This window comes from Crocodylus siamensis, chromosome 5, assembly GCF_052110815.1.
Source record: "Crocodylus siamensis isolate JL-2025a chromosome 5, ASM5211081v1, whole genome shotgun sequence".
In the NCBI taxonomy this organism is placed as follows: domain Eukaryota; kingdom Metazoa; phylum Chordata; order Crocodylia; family Crocodylidae; genus Crocodylus; species Crocodylus siamensis.
In genome coordinates this window covers 2,069,803-2,082,112 of record NC_143399.1, presented here as the reverse complement: position 1 = coordinate 2,082,112, position 12,310 = coordinate 2,069,803, and the positions used below count along the sequence as shown (strand labels likewise).

The 12,310-nt window shown below is 46.6% G+C and overlaps 1 protein-coding gene across 4 annotated transcripts in view; it reads left to right on the top strand.

Annotated features, from left to right (window-relative positions):
• The window catches only part of EIF2B3 (eukaryotic translation initiation factor 2B subunit gamma), a 131,364-nt gene that overhangs the window by 29,853 nt on the left and 89,201 nt on the right, over positions 1 to 12,310 (top strand). For all 4 annotated transcript variants that reach the window (XM_090050390.1, XM_090050389.1, XM_090050391.1 and 1 more), the window contains exon 5: positions 6,203 to 6,314. In XM_090050390.1, the coding sequence (XP_089906516.1) occupies positions 6,203 to 6,314 (112 nt within the window). The remainder of the gene's footprint in view (positions 1 to 6,202; positions 6,315 to 12,310) is intronic.

Below are 12,310 nucleotides of genomic sequence, written 5' to 3'. Positions count from 1 at the left end.
TGGGTTGGGATTATGCAGGTGTTTAATACATGCATTTGGACATGTAATATGAACTAGTATCAGTTGAGGAGAGGTGAGAGTTTTCTAAATGCAACCCAGATTCCCCTGTGCTGGCATCATTGTTGTTTGACGTCTGAAATTAATGCATAGAGCTGCATGATCATGAAGGTCTTGATCCAAAGCCTACTGAAGTTAATGGAACAGCTCCCGTTGACTTTAGCGAGTTTGGGGTCTGAGTAGAAAGGCGTGGGCGCACACAACACATAGAACGATTTTAAATGCGATTTAAAAGCAGACAGACATACAAGACATAGTTTCATAGTTTCTAGGGTCGGAAGGGACCTGAGCAGATCATCTAGTCCAACCCCCTGCCATGGCAGAAAAGAATACTGGGGTCACACGACCCCAGCAAGATGTGCATCTAACCTCCTCTTAAACACCCCCAGGGTAGGAGCCTGCACCACTTCTCTTGGAAGTTGGTTCCAGACCCTAGCTGCCCTGACCGTGAAGTAGCGCCTCCTGATATCTAACCTAAACCTACCCTCTGCCAGCTTGTGACCGTTATTCCTGGTCACTCCTGGTGGTGCTCGGGGGAACAGGGACTCCCCCAATGCCTGCTGATCCCCCTGACTAGTTTATAACAGGCCACAAGATCCCCCTCAGCCTTCTCTTTTGGAGGCTGAACAGGTTCAGGTCCCGTAGCCTCTCCTCATAGGGCCTGCCCTGTTGTCCCCTGATCATACTAGTGGCCCTCCTCTGAACCCTCTCCATGCTGTTGACATCCCTCTTGAAGTGTGGTGCCCAGAACTGGATGCAGTACTCCAGCTGCGGCCTGACCAGTGCCGCATAGAGGGGGAGGATCACCTCCCTGGCCCTGCTCGAGATGCATCTGTGGATGCATGACAAGGTGCGATTGGCCTTCCTAACTGCCTCCCCACACTGCCGGCCCATGTTCATCTTGGAGTCAATGATGGCCCCCAGATCCTTTTCCACCTCCATGCTGACAAGAGGGGAGTTCCCTAACCTGTAGGTATGGTGCCGGTTGTTCCTCCCCAGGTGCATCACCTTGCACTTGTCTGTGTTGAAATCCATCCTATTCTTGTCCACCCACCCTTGTAACCTGTCTAGGTCTGATTGTAGCCTGATGCATCCTGCCAGTGTGCCCACGTCCCCCCACATCTTAGTGTCATCAGCAGATTTGAACAGGGTGCTTTTTACCCCCTCGTCCAAATCACTGATGAAGATGTTGAGCAGTGCGGGCCCGAGGACCGAGCCCTGGGGGACCCCACTGCCCAGGTCCTTCCAGGTTGAGAAGGGCCCATCCACCACCACCCTCTGGGTGCGGCCCTCCAGCCAGTTGGCAACCCATTTGACTGTGTGGGTGTATACACCACAGCCCCCCAGTTTCTTAATGAGAACGGGGTGAGAGACAGTGTCAAAAGCCTTCCGGACGTCCAGGAAGACTATATCCACTGCTCCCCCTGCGTCTAACGATCTGGTGATCTGATCGTAAAAGGCCACCAGGTTGGTCTGACAGGACCTGCCACTGATGAACCCGTGCTGGTTGCCCCTGAGCATGCAGTCCCCTGCTGGCCCCTCCTGGATGTGTGCCAGCATAATTTTCTCAAACAGCTTGCCTAGGATCAAGGTAAGACTAACTGGCCTATAGTTTCCCGGGTCCTCCTTCCTGCCTTTTTTGAAGATGGGGACCACGTTGGCCCTCTGAACATAAATCCAGTTTAAATCCATCTTGGGCAGTTCAAAAGTGCACCTGGAAAATCAAGGACTCTTTGGAAGCAATTCACTGTCATGTGTGGACACCAAGCGTTCTGTGATGTGGGCTTGCTTGGTCCTCCAGGCATCCCATGTTGCAGTGTTCTCCTCCCCCCTCCACAAATACATACAGTGCTGCAGCTGACTTCTGATATGTAGCCAGGACTGTATTATCCCATTTTCCCCTTCTGTTGCCACTTTTTTATCCATGAGCTGCTCTCTTGCACTGCTTAGTCAGTAAAACCTATCTTCCTTACAGCCAGCAGTTTCCTCACTTGCCACTTGACCACATCCCCTGCTTATGCCCATCAGCCTCTTGGACCCCAAAAGTGTGGGTCCAAGCACTTCTCCCTCTCCTCCCCCAAGCCAGTCAAGCTGACTGCAGACTTTGGTAAGTCATAGGCTATTGAAGTTTATTGAACTCATGTTTAGGAGAGAAGGGAAAACACAAAAGTGAAAACTCCCCCAGCTGCAGGTCACCCTCTCCCTGGAATATCCAAAGTATAGATGCAAACACCCTGCCCCGACTCACCCACCACGAGGCATGGGGCATGATGTGCACTGGCGAGCAGCTTCCTGCTCTCATTTCCAGTATTGCTGGGAGCAGCAGACCCAGGAGAAAGGCCAGCATTGCCTTTGGCTCTGTAGAAGTGGCGCACACAGTTTGATCACATGAGAGTTGTGACAGCCCTGAGCATGTTGCATGCTGCTAAAATTGAAGGTGTCCCTGCAGTCTGCATACAAGGTGTGTTTCTCCAGTGGTTTTGTAACTTGGCCAGATTTAACCATGGCCAAAGGCATGTTCTGGACATGAAGTCTGCCCTCTGCTGGCACTCAGTTGCCCCTCCACAGCCTGAGAGTGCATTCTGGAAAGAAAATGTCCCAAGAGTTTTGAAACATGGGGAGAACCATATCCTTCTCCTTTGCCTCGATCCTAGAGACAGCTGAGGTGGCTTGTCTGAACCCTTCCAAAACTTGAGCCTGGAGCAGCCCCTGGAATAGAACATTTCAGCACAAAGTTTGATGAGGTTACAAGCAACCCAAGCCAGGATGTTACCATGGGGAAAGTCAGGCAGCCTTAACCACAGGCAGGACTGTCGGCTCCACCTGCAGCACTCTGCATTTGTGGAATGCTCTATGCCTTCAGAGCACTGTTCTGGTGTTGGTGATGAAAAATAAATCCTGAGATCTGGCAACCCCCAACCTGTGTTCAGAGCTACCTTTGCTCTTAGATTAACAGCAAACATGATCATTATATAGATTTGTAGAAGCCAGAAGTAAGAAAGACCTGCCAGATCTCTGCTAAGTGATTCCACATTGTGCCTTTTAGTACGTTACGTGTTGCTTCATATCTAAGGTGAAGAGAACAGCTCTAAAATAAGCTCTTCAGAAACCAGGAGAAATTTGCCATTGTAACTAGCTTTATGCAGCATTATTGGTTACAGAGGTCAAAGCAGGGAGGTCCTTTAGTTCTGATACATTTGATGTTCTCCTGAAACATCTAATGGTTCAGCCATGAGTTAATGGGTTCAGTGCAAGAATTTGGGTGAAGTTCTCTGGTTTTTGTTGCATGAGAAGCCAGATTACTGATTATAAATGGTCCCTCTGGCCTTCAAATGCATGAAATGGAGCTGAGAGAAGCTAAGGAACAATAGCAATTGATAGAGGCAGAGTATTTAAGGACTATTTAGGGTGCCAGGTGATATTTTCTGTACCGTGTATTGAGCCAAAAGCCAAGAAATCTGCATTGGATGTACTGAACTATGTGACATTTCTTTTTGAGGTGTTCAGTGTCCAAAGTTTAGCTACCTAGGCTGGACCCAACATATATACCCTACGGGTGACAGCAAAAGATTAGTGTGTGTGTGCGTGCGTGCGTGTGTGTGTGTGAAGGAAGTGTGAAAGGGTAGAAAGGGCCGTTCTTCCTGCTTGTTCTTGCTAGAGAAGCAGTAGGGACGTTTACAAGTCTTCCCTGACTTTGCTGGGGGCCCATGAGTTGCGTGGCAGTGTGTGAATTCCTGCTGCATCTTTCACCAAGGCATTTTTCTCCAATGCCAATTAAATTTGTCTAAAAAGTTTGACCAAGGAGTCCTTCCCCTCCCCACCAGAACTACTTGGAATTTACTTTCAATTTTTATGCTCAGAAAGTTTTTAAAGGTAGGTCACATCAAAATCCTAAGGTCATTTTTTTTTATTGAGACAAAAGGCTTTTAAGCTGCCTTTATCCAACCTAAAGGTGAAAAATGGGGCACAAGGCCCTTTGTTTCCTTTGTAGGTCATCTCACTGTTCTCAGTGGTGGTAGGTGACAGGGCAAGGAGCAATGGGCTCAAGTTGCAGCAAGGGAGGTTTAGGCTGGATATTAGGAAACAAATTCTCACGAGGAGGGTGGTGAAGTGCTGGAACAGGCGCCCCAGAGCAGAGGTAGAGTCTCCATCCTCGGAGGTGTTTCAGACCCAGGTGGACAAAGCCTTTGCTGAGATGATGTGGTTGGGGCTGCTCCTGCTTTGAGAGGAGGTTGGACTAGATGTGACCTCCTGAGCTCCCTTCAACCCTCATTGTCTAGGATTCTGAGTGACCATCCTTGTAGATTCCCCATTTCTTCTCCTGCTTCTCCCACAGCCACTAATTAAGCTTGTTACCTGCCTGTCCTGTCCCTCTGAGCCACTTAATGCCCATGCGTTTTGAAGCAGGTCTCTTACATTTCAGTTGAGTGATATGTTTTGCTGTGTCTCCATTAAAATATAGCCATATTTCTCACCTGTGCATGGAATCAGGGCATCTGCAGGGAGTAACGCATACTTTTCTAACACGGCCATACCAACTTTTTCTGTCCTCATAGGCAAGAGAAAAATCTGGCTGCAATCATGGCACTTTCCTGGTTTAGAGGTGCTTTTTGGTATAGGCAGGATCTTTTCTGTATGGGAATATTCTGTTGCAACTTAAAAATAAGTAAAATCCATGGTAACCTAACCTGACTTGAACTGAGAGGCATTGATTCATTGAGGAACCTGCCACTCTTCTGTACTGAAGTGCAGCGGAGGATTGAGACAAGTTAGGTAATGAATTCTCTCTGCTTGGAACTCAGTCCTTGGGCTTTGCCTTCCTTAATTCCTCGGATGAGCAGCATTGCTGCTCCCACAAACTTTTTTCTCAATACCAGTGAGCTGCGGGTTAGCTTGATCCTGACTGCTTCATTTTTCACATTGTTACACGGCGAGGCCTGTGTTTATGCTCCTTAACTGTATAACTGATTTGACAGGGGGAATTTCTGGGGAGAGCTAGCTTGATCACTAGGATCAAAGGCAGCCCACAGGGAAGCTTTCAACAGCTGTGGGACTTTCACCTTCTTTAGATGGTGGCTGTTGCTACGGCAGCCACTGAGAAGCAAACACGAAGAAAGCAAAGCGGGGAGAATGGGGGTTAAAAAATGCAGTTGGCTGAAAGAAGAAGAAAGATATTATTGCTCACAGAGCATTTTCTTTTTTTGTCTAGGGTTGGGATGGGGTTGAGGGAAGGTATGTATTTGGCCAAAAATAATATTATTTTACATGAAGGAAAACATAACCTCCCCCTTTGCCATTGCAGGGTTAGTATAATGGAGCAACTTGCAGATGCTGTCACAATTGTGTTGCATCCCAAATTCATTGGGAAGTGAATGCAGCTTTTAGTAAACCAGCTACCCCAGCTCTCCTGAGCTTTATGCTCTAAAGACTTGGCTTGGTCCCTCTTCCCGGAGATTTCTCTGAACAAGTCATTTCCATTGCTTTATTCAGTGTCACAGACCATTAAAAAGAAAGAACTCTAGGCCCAGCAGGTCAAAGTCACCATTGGTGTGTCACTGATTTCAGTAGCACTGCTGACACCGAGCCTGATTTAAGTGTCCTGTTGGTTGGGTACCTTCTGAAAGAGAGGGCTTGTTTAAAATACCTGTCCTGGGGCACTGAAGCTTCAGGGTGTGTGTGTGCGTGTGTATGTCAGATGTTTTTATTACTGATGATATTTATCAGCTTGTATTTTTATCATCAGATACACTTATCATCAGTAATACAGAAAATAAGATACTAGTTGCAGAATGGGTGTGTCTTGCTTGGAATCATAATCCTCTCCACACCACCTAATTGTGATGAGAGAAAAGGAGAGTGATTTACAGGGCGGAAAAGCAGCTGGAATTCTAAGAACTTCTAATTACTGTGGGTTTTTCTTTATGTAAATTCAAGTAAAGAAAGAGAGGGAAGGGGAAATATAACACTCAGTTGAGATCAAAATGGTGCACTGCATGCTGGGACTTGCTGTCTCTGCAGTTGGCATCTTCCTGGTAAAGATGGAGGGGGTGCTGGGACCATGTGCAGGAACCTCATGACCTGCATGTTTCCTGGACTGCATTAGGGCATGCTTGTGAAATGGTTGTGTTTGATTTTTCCACCCCAGTGGAGCAGCGGGACTTCATTGGCTTGGACGACACAGGAAAGAGACTGCTCTTCATGGCCAATGAAGCTGACCTGGATGAAGAACTTGTTATTAAGAGATCCATCCTTCAGAAGTAAGCCCCAGGTGGACGTTTGCCTTGGAGTGGGGAGAAACAAATGGGGGCTGGGGTGGTGGTGGATGGAAAATGCCTTGTGGTAAAGAAGGGAGGGGGGAAAGGACCGGCTTACAGTGCAAGCTGGGGGACTCCAGAGAGTGGCAGTGAGAGCACGGGCTATTGTTCTGTGAGAAGCATTCATTCTTTTTGCATTGCAACCAGTTGGTGTCCGTGTTTGACAAGAGCAGATTATCATGAGAAAGAGCAGGCAGAGGGAAGGACGCAGTGAAAGCATTGTCTGTTCTTCAAGAAAAGCCAATATAGCTAAATTCAGAGAGAGTTCAAGTTCATATGTGTGCGGTCCATTCACACAAACAAGATGCTCCTCTCATTTGTCTGGCTGTGAACGGACTTCAAGGGGATTTACACTATAATTTCCAAACACTCCCGTTTACACAGAGCACGAATCCGTGACCGCCTCTGCAGCCAAAGTGATTCACTGGAGAACCCATTTTGGATTTGTGATTAGACTCTGTGTAGGCAACAAATAGGTAACTTCTTTGAATCATTGAGCTTCCCAAAACATACTATTCGCATCACTTCATAAGAGTCCTGTTGGGATGTTTGCTGCTCTGTCAGCAGCATCAATTTGCTGCCATGCAGTATTATATGTCCCTGGAAACCTATACTACCCATGGGTATCTCATAGGAGACCTCAGTGGAGTCTTCAAAGTCCAGGCATGCAACCCAGGGTGCTTCTAGCTGATCTTAGATGCTGGTCCTCATGAGGAACACCTTTGCAGCAGGTAGCTGCAATTTTGTAGCATTCTGAAAATACTGTTTTAGGTGAGTTGAAAAACATCACTTGTGCAATCTTTCTGCTGATTCACCTCGAAGTGTATTGTTATGAACTGATGAACGGGTGCGAGCTAAGTGCCGCCACCTGTGTGTCATCTGCCCTTCCACTCATGTTGTGTTGTTCATGGTTCGGGACGGTAGGATGTGGGTTGCCTTCCTGCTTTTGCTGCAAAATCTACATGGCTGTGACCTGCAGCCTCATGATCAGTGTGACGCCCACAGAACTGTTGTGGCTTACGCCGTGTTGATGTGCTTGCTGATGAAATTGTACCACGGGACTGCGATTGTTACAAACAAGCCACGGCGTTCTCTGCTGTACTCAGAGACTGTTGCAGCTTGTTGTTTTTCTCATTGCATTTATGAGTGGCCTAAATCATTATGGGTGTGACACATGTGATTTTTGTTGACCTCTGGTTTTACAGGTTCGTCTCACTCCCGTTATCTCACTTAACCTATCTTTTAGAAGGAGGATTAATCAGTCTTCATCCTCCAAGACATCTGTTCAGCCCCATTGTCTTCAGGAGATCTTCTTACGTGCAGCTGTTTAGAATTTAGCAAATGATAGCATTGATGGTACAGAATCTGCAGTGCTCTTTGTCTTAGCTGTGCAGATAGTTAAGGGTATAAAAAGCTGCACGACCGTGGTTCTCAACCTTGTTAGACTCTAGTCCCCCCTCAGAAAATGCCAGCTTAGTTTTCACTCTTTTTTAGGCTACAGAAAAATCCTAGAGCAGTTCTTCTTTTGCAGAGGACTCAGAAAGCCCACAGCAGGGCAGACTGTTTAACGCTCTTGATTCCTATTGGAAATCTCTGAGTTTATCAGTCTCTGAGTTTATCAGGGTACAGCAGTACCCTGGTTGAGAATCACTGCTTTAAGGATTTATGACTGCAGCTACAAGATGTAAAAATGCACAGGCAAGGATGTGTTGAATAAAGAGTCTGTTTGTGTCTAACTATATTCCTGTGCCACCAGTTTTATACCTTGTCCAGTGGATTACCTGGTATTTTCAGAGCACAGTAAAGAAGTGTGGGTTTGGTTCTGACTTGGACTTACTGAATCACCGCACCCCGCTATCATCAGCACTTACTCAGAGTTGTCACCCGTGCTTCACCTGTCCATGAGCTCCTATCCTGGGGGTACGCTAAGGGATACGGCGTGTTGTAGATGCAAGGCCTTTTCCTTAAAGAATTCCCCAGTTGTGCAGGTCCATAGGGGTAGCAATCAGGAGCTCTGGGAGAGGAAAAAATGCTGGCAGCCTGTCATGTCTTAACCACCGTGCTGTCTAGACCTGCTGTGAGCCAGCCTGAGCAAGGGAGGAGTTTCTCATGCAGAAACAAGAACGCTTAAGTAAATCAAGAGAAGGTGACAAGCCCAATCCTGCCATCTTTCACAGGTCACACGAAAGGCCCATAGCAGTCTCTTCCTGGTCTCTGGTTGTTTCTCTGTTCCCGAAGCGATGGCTCATTGGCGTCACACAGAATTTCTAGTGCCCGTGCTAGAAATTCCTTTAGAAAGCAGAATGGATTTTTCTTCTTTGAACACTCGCGTGGGAGCGTTATATCCAAAGCCTTCAGAAAGGCCTTTTGCAATCTGAGGTTTGTGCCTGAGCTCCGTTGAGCTGTTCTTTCCTCGGGACGGGGGACCGAGCACAAATCTTCTTTCACACTATTGAACTAAGCAAATGACCAGGACCTTTGGTGACCCTGTGGTTCAAACAGTTACAATCTAGACCAAGTATGGAAACTGTTCAAAGGAACTTTTTTGCCCCCTTCCCTCTCGCAGGATGGGAGTCCTATTGACAAAACACCCGGCGCTGTAGAACACTAATTTAAAACAACTCCCCAAACTCCCGGGAGAACTTTTTCCTGACCTTCCCTGCCTTATTCCTAGCACTGGATTTCACACTTTTCACTTCCCTGCTGTAAAAATGCAGCTGGAAGGGATAAGGGGAAGCTCACACTCCCTTGAGTACCTGCTGAGTATTAAACATTCATTTGCTCCCCCTCGGAGCGGTTTAGCACCAACTGAGCTATTGCAGAAGGGGATATTCTGGTTTGAGAGGAAGTCAAAGTTTATAGAGGGACGTGCTTCCCTCCCGGGCACTCCGGACTCTACCTCTTCACCTGCCAGAGCATCAAGCTACCACTGTGACGGAGCATTTTGTGCCCCCATGTTTAAGGGTCCCTTTCCCCACTACAGTTAATCAGTTCCTTTCCCAGGCAGAGTCAAAAATCTGTCTTCAAAGGTATTTGCCTCTGTGTAAAAGAACATCAGAACAGGGTGCGTAGGCAGCTGTGCCACCGGTGCAAGCAAGAGCAGTGCTGTTAGGGAAGGAGGCATCATGTTGGGATACAAGAAGCGTAGGGTAAGCTGGTCTGGGCTTTCATTGTGGGAAATGGCTGAGATGTGCGACCCAGGAGCTAACGCAATGCAGCAGGGAGTCTGGCAGTATCCTTTGGAGAGGGGAAAAACAAGTGGCATGCCCACCCCGGAGGCCCAGTGTTATCAGTAACGTGCCCACCCCGGGCCGGGCAGACCGGGAGGCTGAGAGAGTAATGAGAATTCCAGAGCCTCGTTTTTCTCCTTAGAAAGAGGGAGCTGAAGTATTTGTTTTCAAAGAGCGATTGCCACAGACAGGGAACTGTTTGCTTCACCTCGGATATTTATGGCCAGGCCAAGCCAGACAGTAAAAGACACCTGTTGGAGCAGGTCTGCATTTGGAGCATTTCCTTTTAAGCCCAGGCTGCTAAAGGGCGAGTCGTCCCTAATAAACCATCAGGCTTCGTGGGTGTTCCAGCCGCGGGATCGCAGGTGCAGGGCTTCTCCTGGAGGTTATGCCAATAAATCACCCTGACAATCGCAGCTACTCATTACCTCATCTGTTGCAGACAGAAAAGAATACCTCATCTATAAATAGCCAGAGCAGGAATGGGAATAACCTGGAAATAGGAGCTCAGATTTGTTTTTAAGATTGTTTAATACAAGAAGGGGAAGAAAAGGAGGGCCTCTTTTTCTTCCCTTCCCCTTTCACCGTGACAGTAAAGAATTAAGGCTGCACTGTTGTTTTAAGGCTAAGTCACCATCATGGCAGCTGGGTAATGGGAACTCAGGAAAAGCTTGTGGACACTTGATTTCTTTTTTTGCTACCGTAAGATATTGGATTTTTTGTGTTCACAGCTTCTTTAAAGTAAGTGCATCACATAGACTCGCTGCAGCTCAGTGCGGCTGCTGCACTGCACAGCTGTGCCCCGCTCAGAAATTTCCATTTGAAGTTCTTCCTGGCTGCTAGGACCACCGACTTCCTCATCTTTTGTCTTAAAATGCAACACCTTGAAAAAGGGCAGAGGCGAAACACGCAGGTGCAATGATTTTTTTTACGTAAAAACATTTCAAGTCAGTTCGTTTCCCTGTATCGGTAGAATTGGGACCTTTTGGTATTGAAACGTTCTTTGCAAATAGCAGTCTTTTTTTTTTTTAATGGAGATGTTCGGGAAGCCCTTGCGGAGCGGCGGGTAAGGTTGTGGTTCTGCTTAAGAAAAATGTCAGGGATGGAGGGGTCTCAACTTGTCTTTTTCAGTGACCCCACGCCTGTTCAGTTTACAAGCAAAAAGCTGATTTTGTAGCTGGGGTCTGAAAGTCAGGCTGGAACCTTTTTGGCTCAGGCATCCCTGGAAATCACAATTTTGTGATTGGCTAATGGTTTTGCTGCTCGTGTGCAAGTTCCTTGCTCTCACTCCCAGAGTAGTATTGGCTCTGTGCTACGAACAGGAATTTAAAAAGTAGTAACACTTACTTTAGCCAGGAACACAAGCGGCTTCATCCTGAATTAAGCCAGGGAGCAAAGTCTATTGAAGAAGAAGGTGTGATTTTTACACACTGACTTTTCAGACCGTAACCACGCTTTTAAAAACCTTGGCATGGCTTTAATCATATTTCTTTACAAAAGAACATCTTGCAGACTATTTCAGCAGCAAAATATTGGCGGGTTTGCTGCTGCCTGAGCTGTGAGGAGGGAGCAGACATTCTCAAGGTGCCCTTTGTAGCTCTTGCTTGCGTGTTGAGAAGTTTCTCAGTTCATTAAGTGCAATAGCCATGAAGTAAAACAGTCATTTTTTTCAACAAGTCTGCCTTTCTTTATTATACGTTAAAACTTTGCTCAACTTATTTTGCTCTTTCCTGAAATACATTGGGGATGGATAGTGTCCTCTCTTTTAATGGCTTTTTTTTAATCCTTCTTAAAATAGATGCTAGAGCCAAATAAAAATAATGGGGAAAATGTAGTTTTTCTCCTCCGTGTCGTGTTTCTAATTTGCATTTGTGCAACAAACCTGAATGTATTTCAGAAGCAGTTGACTAAATGTCAAGCTCCAAGTTGTGGAGAATACATTGATATTTGTGATTGATATTATTTCCTATGGATGGTAGCATGTTCCTGCTGCCATGTTGTATTTCATTTTGGCAGGGATGGCTTGAAGAGAACATGCTGACATGTCCCAAGTTTTTTGTTTCTGGAAAAAAGGGCATGCCGCTTCTTGGCAGCTCTATTGCTAACAGATCAAAATAGCGTTCTGGGATTTCAGAATCTGGAAGTATTTGTAAGATCATCTCTTGAATGCAGCTGAAGAAAAGCCTGCTGGCAATGGCTTTATTGTAAGATTGCTACCAGCATCACAGAAAGTGCGAGGCCAAAAATGAGGAGAGAGGGGTTTGGGGTCTGGTTTTTAATTGTTACTGAGTTTGCGGCGAGTCGACTGTCATTAGTCATTTGTCCCTGTGCTGGATTAGGCTGGGGGGTTTGCCCTTCAGAATTTGCAGGAAAGGAAGAGCTGATTGTATTGCTTGGACATCTTCCCTGCATGCGCCTATTGCTAGCGTGACTTCCCGCTTTTGACCTTGCGCATGCTGAATCCCGGCACTACCTTGCCTGAGGTCTGGTAAATATTCTGCTTCTATTAAAGAATGATTTTGCCTTCTTGATATATTCAGCAGCGTCTGGCATGCTGAGTAGCGGAACGATTTTGTGCGTTACATGAAGTCGGTGGGAGCTGTGCCCGTGTTAGCTGGTGGTTTTCCTAGTCTCTTAGTCCTGATCATCCTTCCTGCTCCTTTGAACGCTTGGAGAGAATGCACAGAACTCTTCATTTTTTTTTAATTT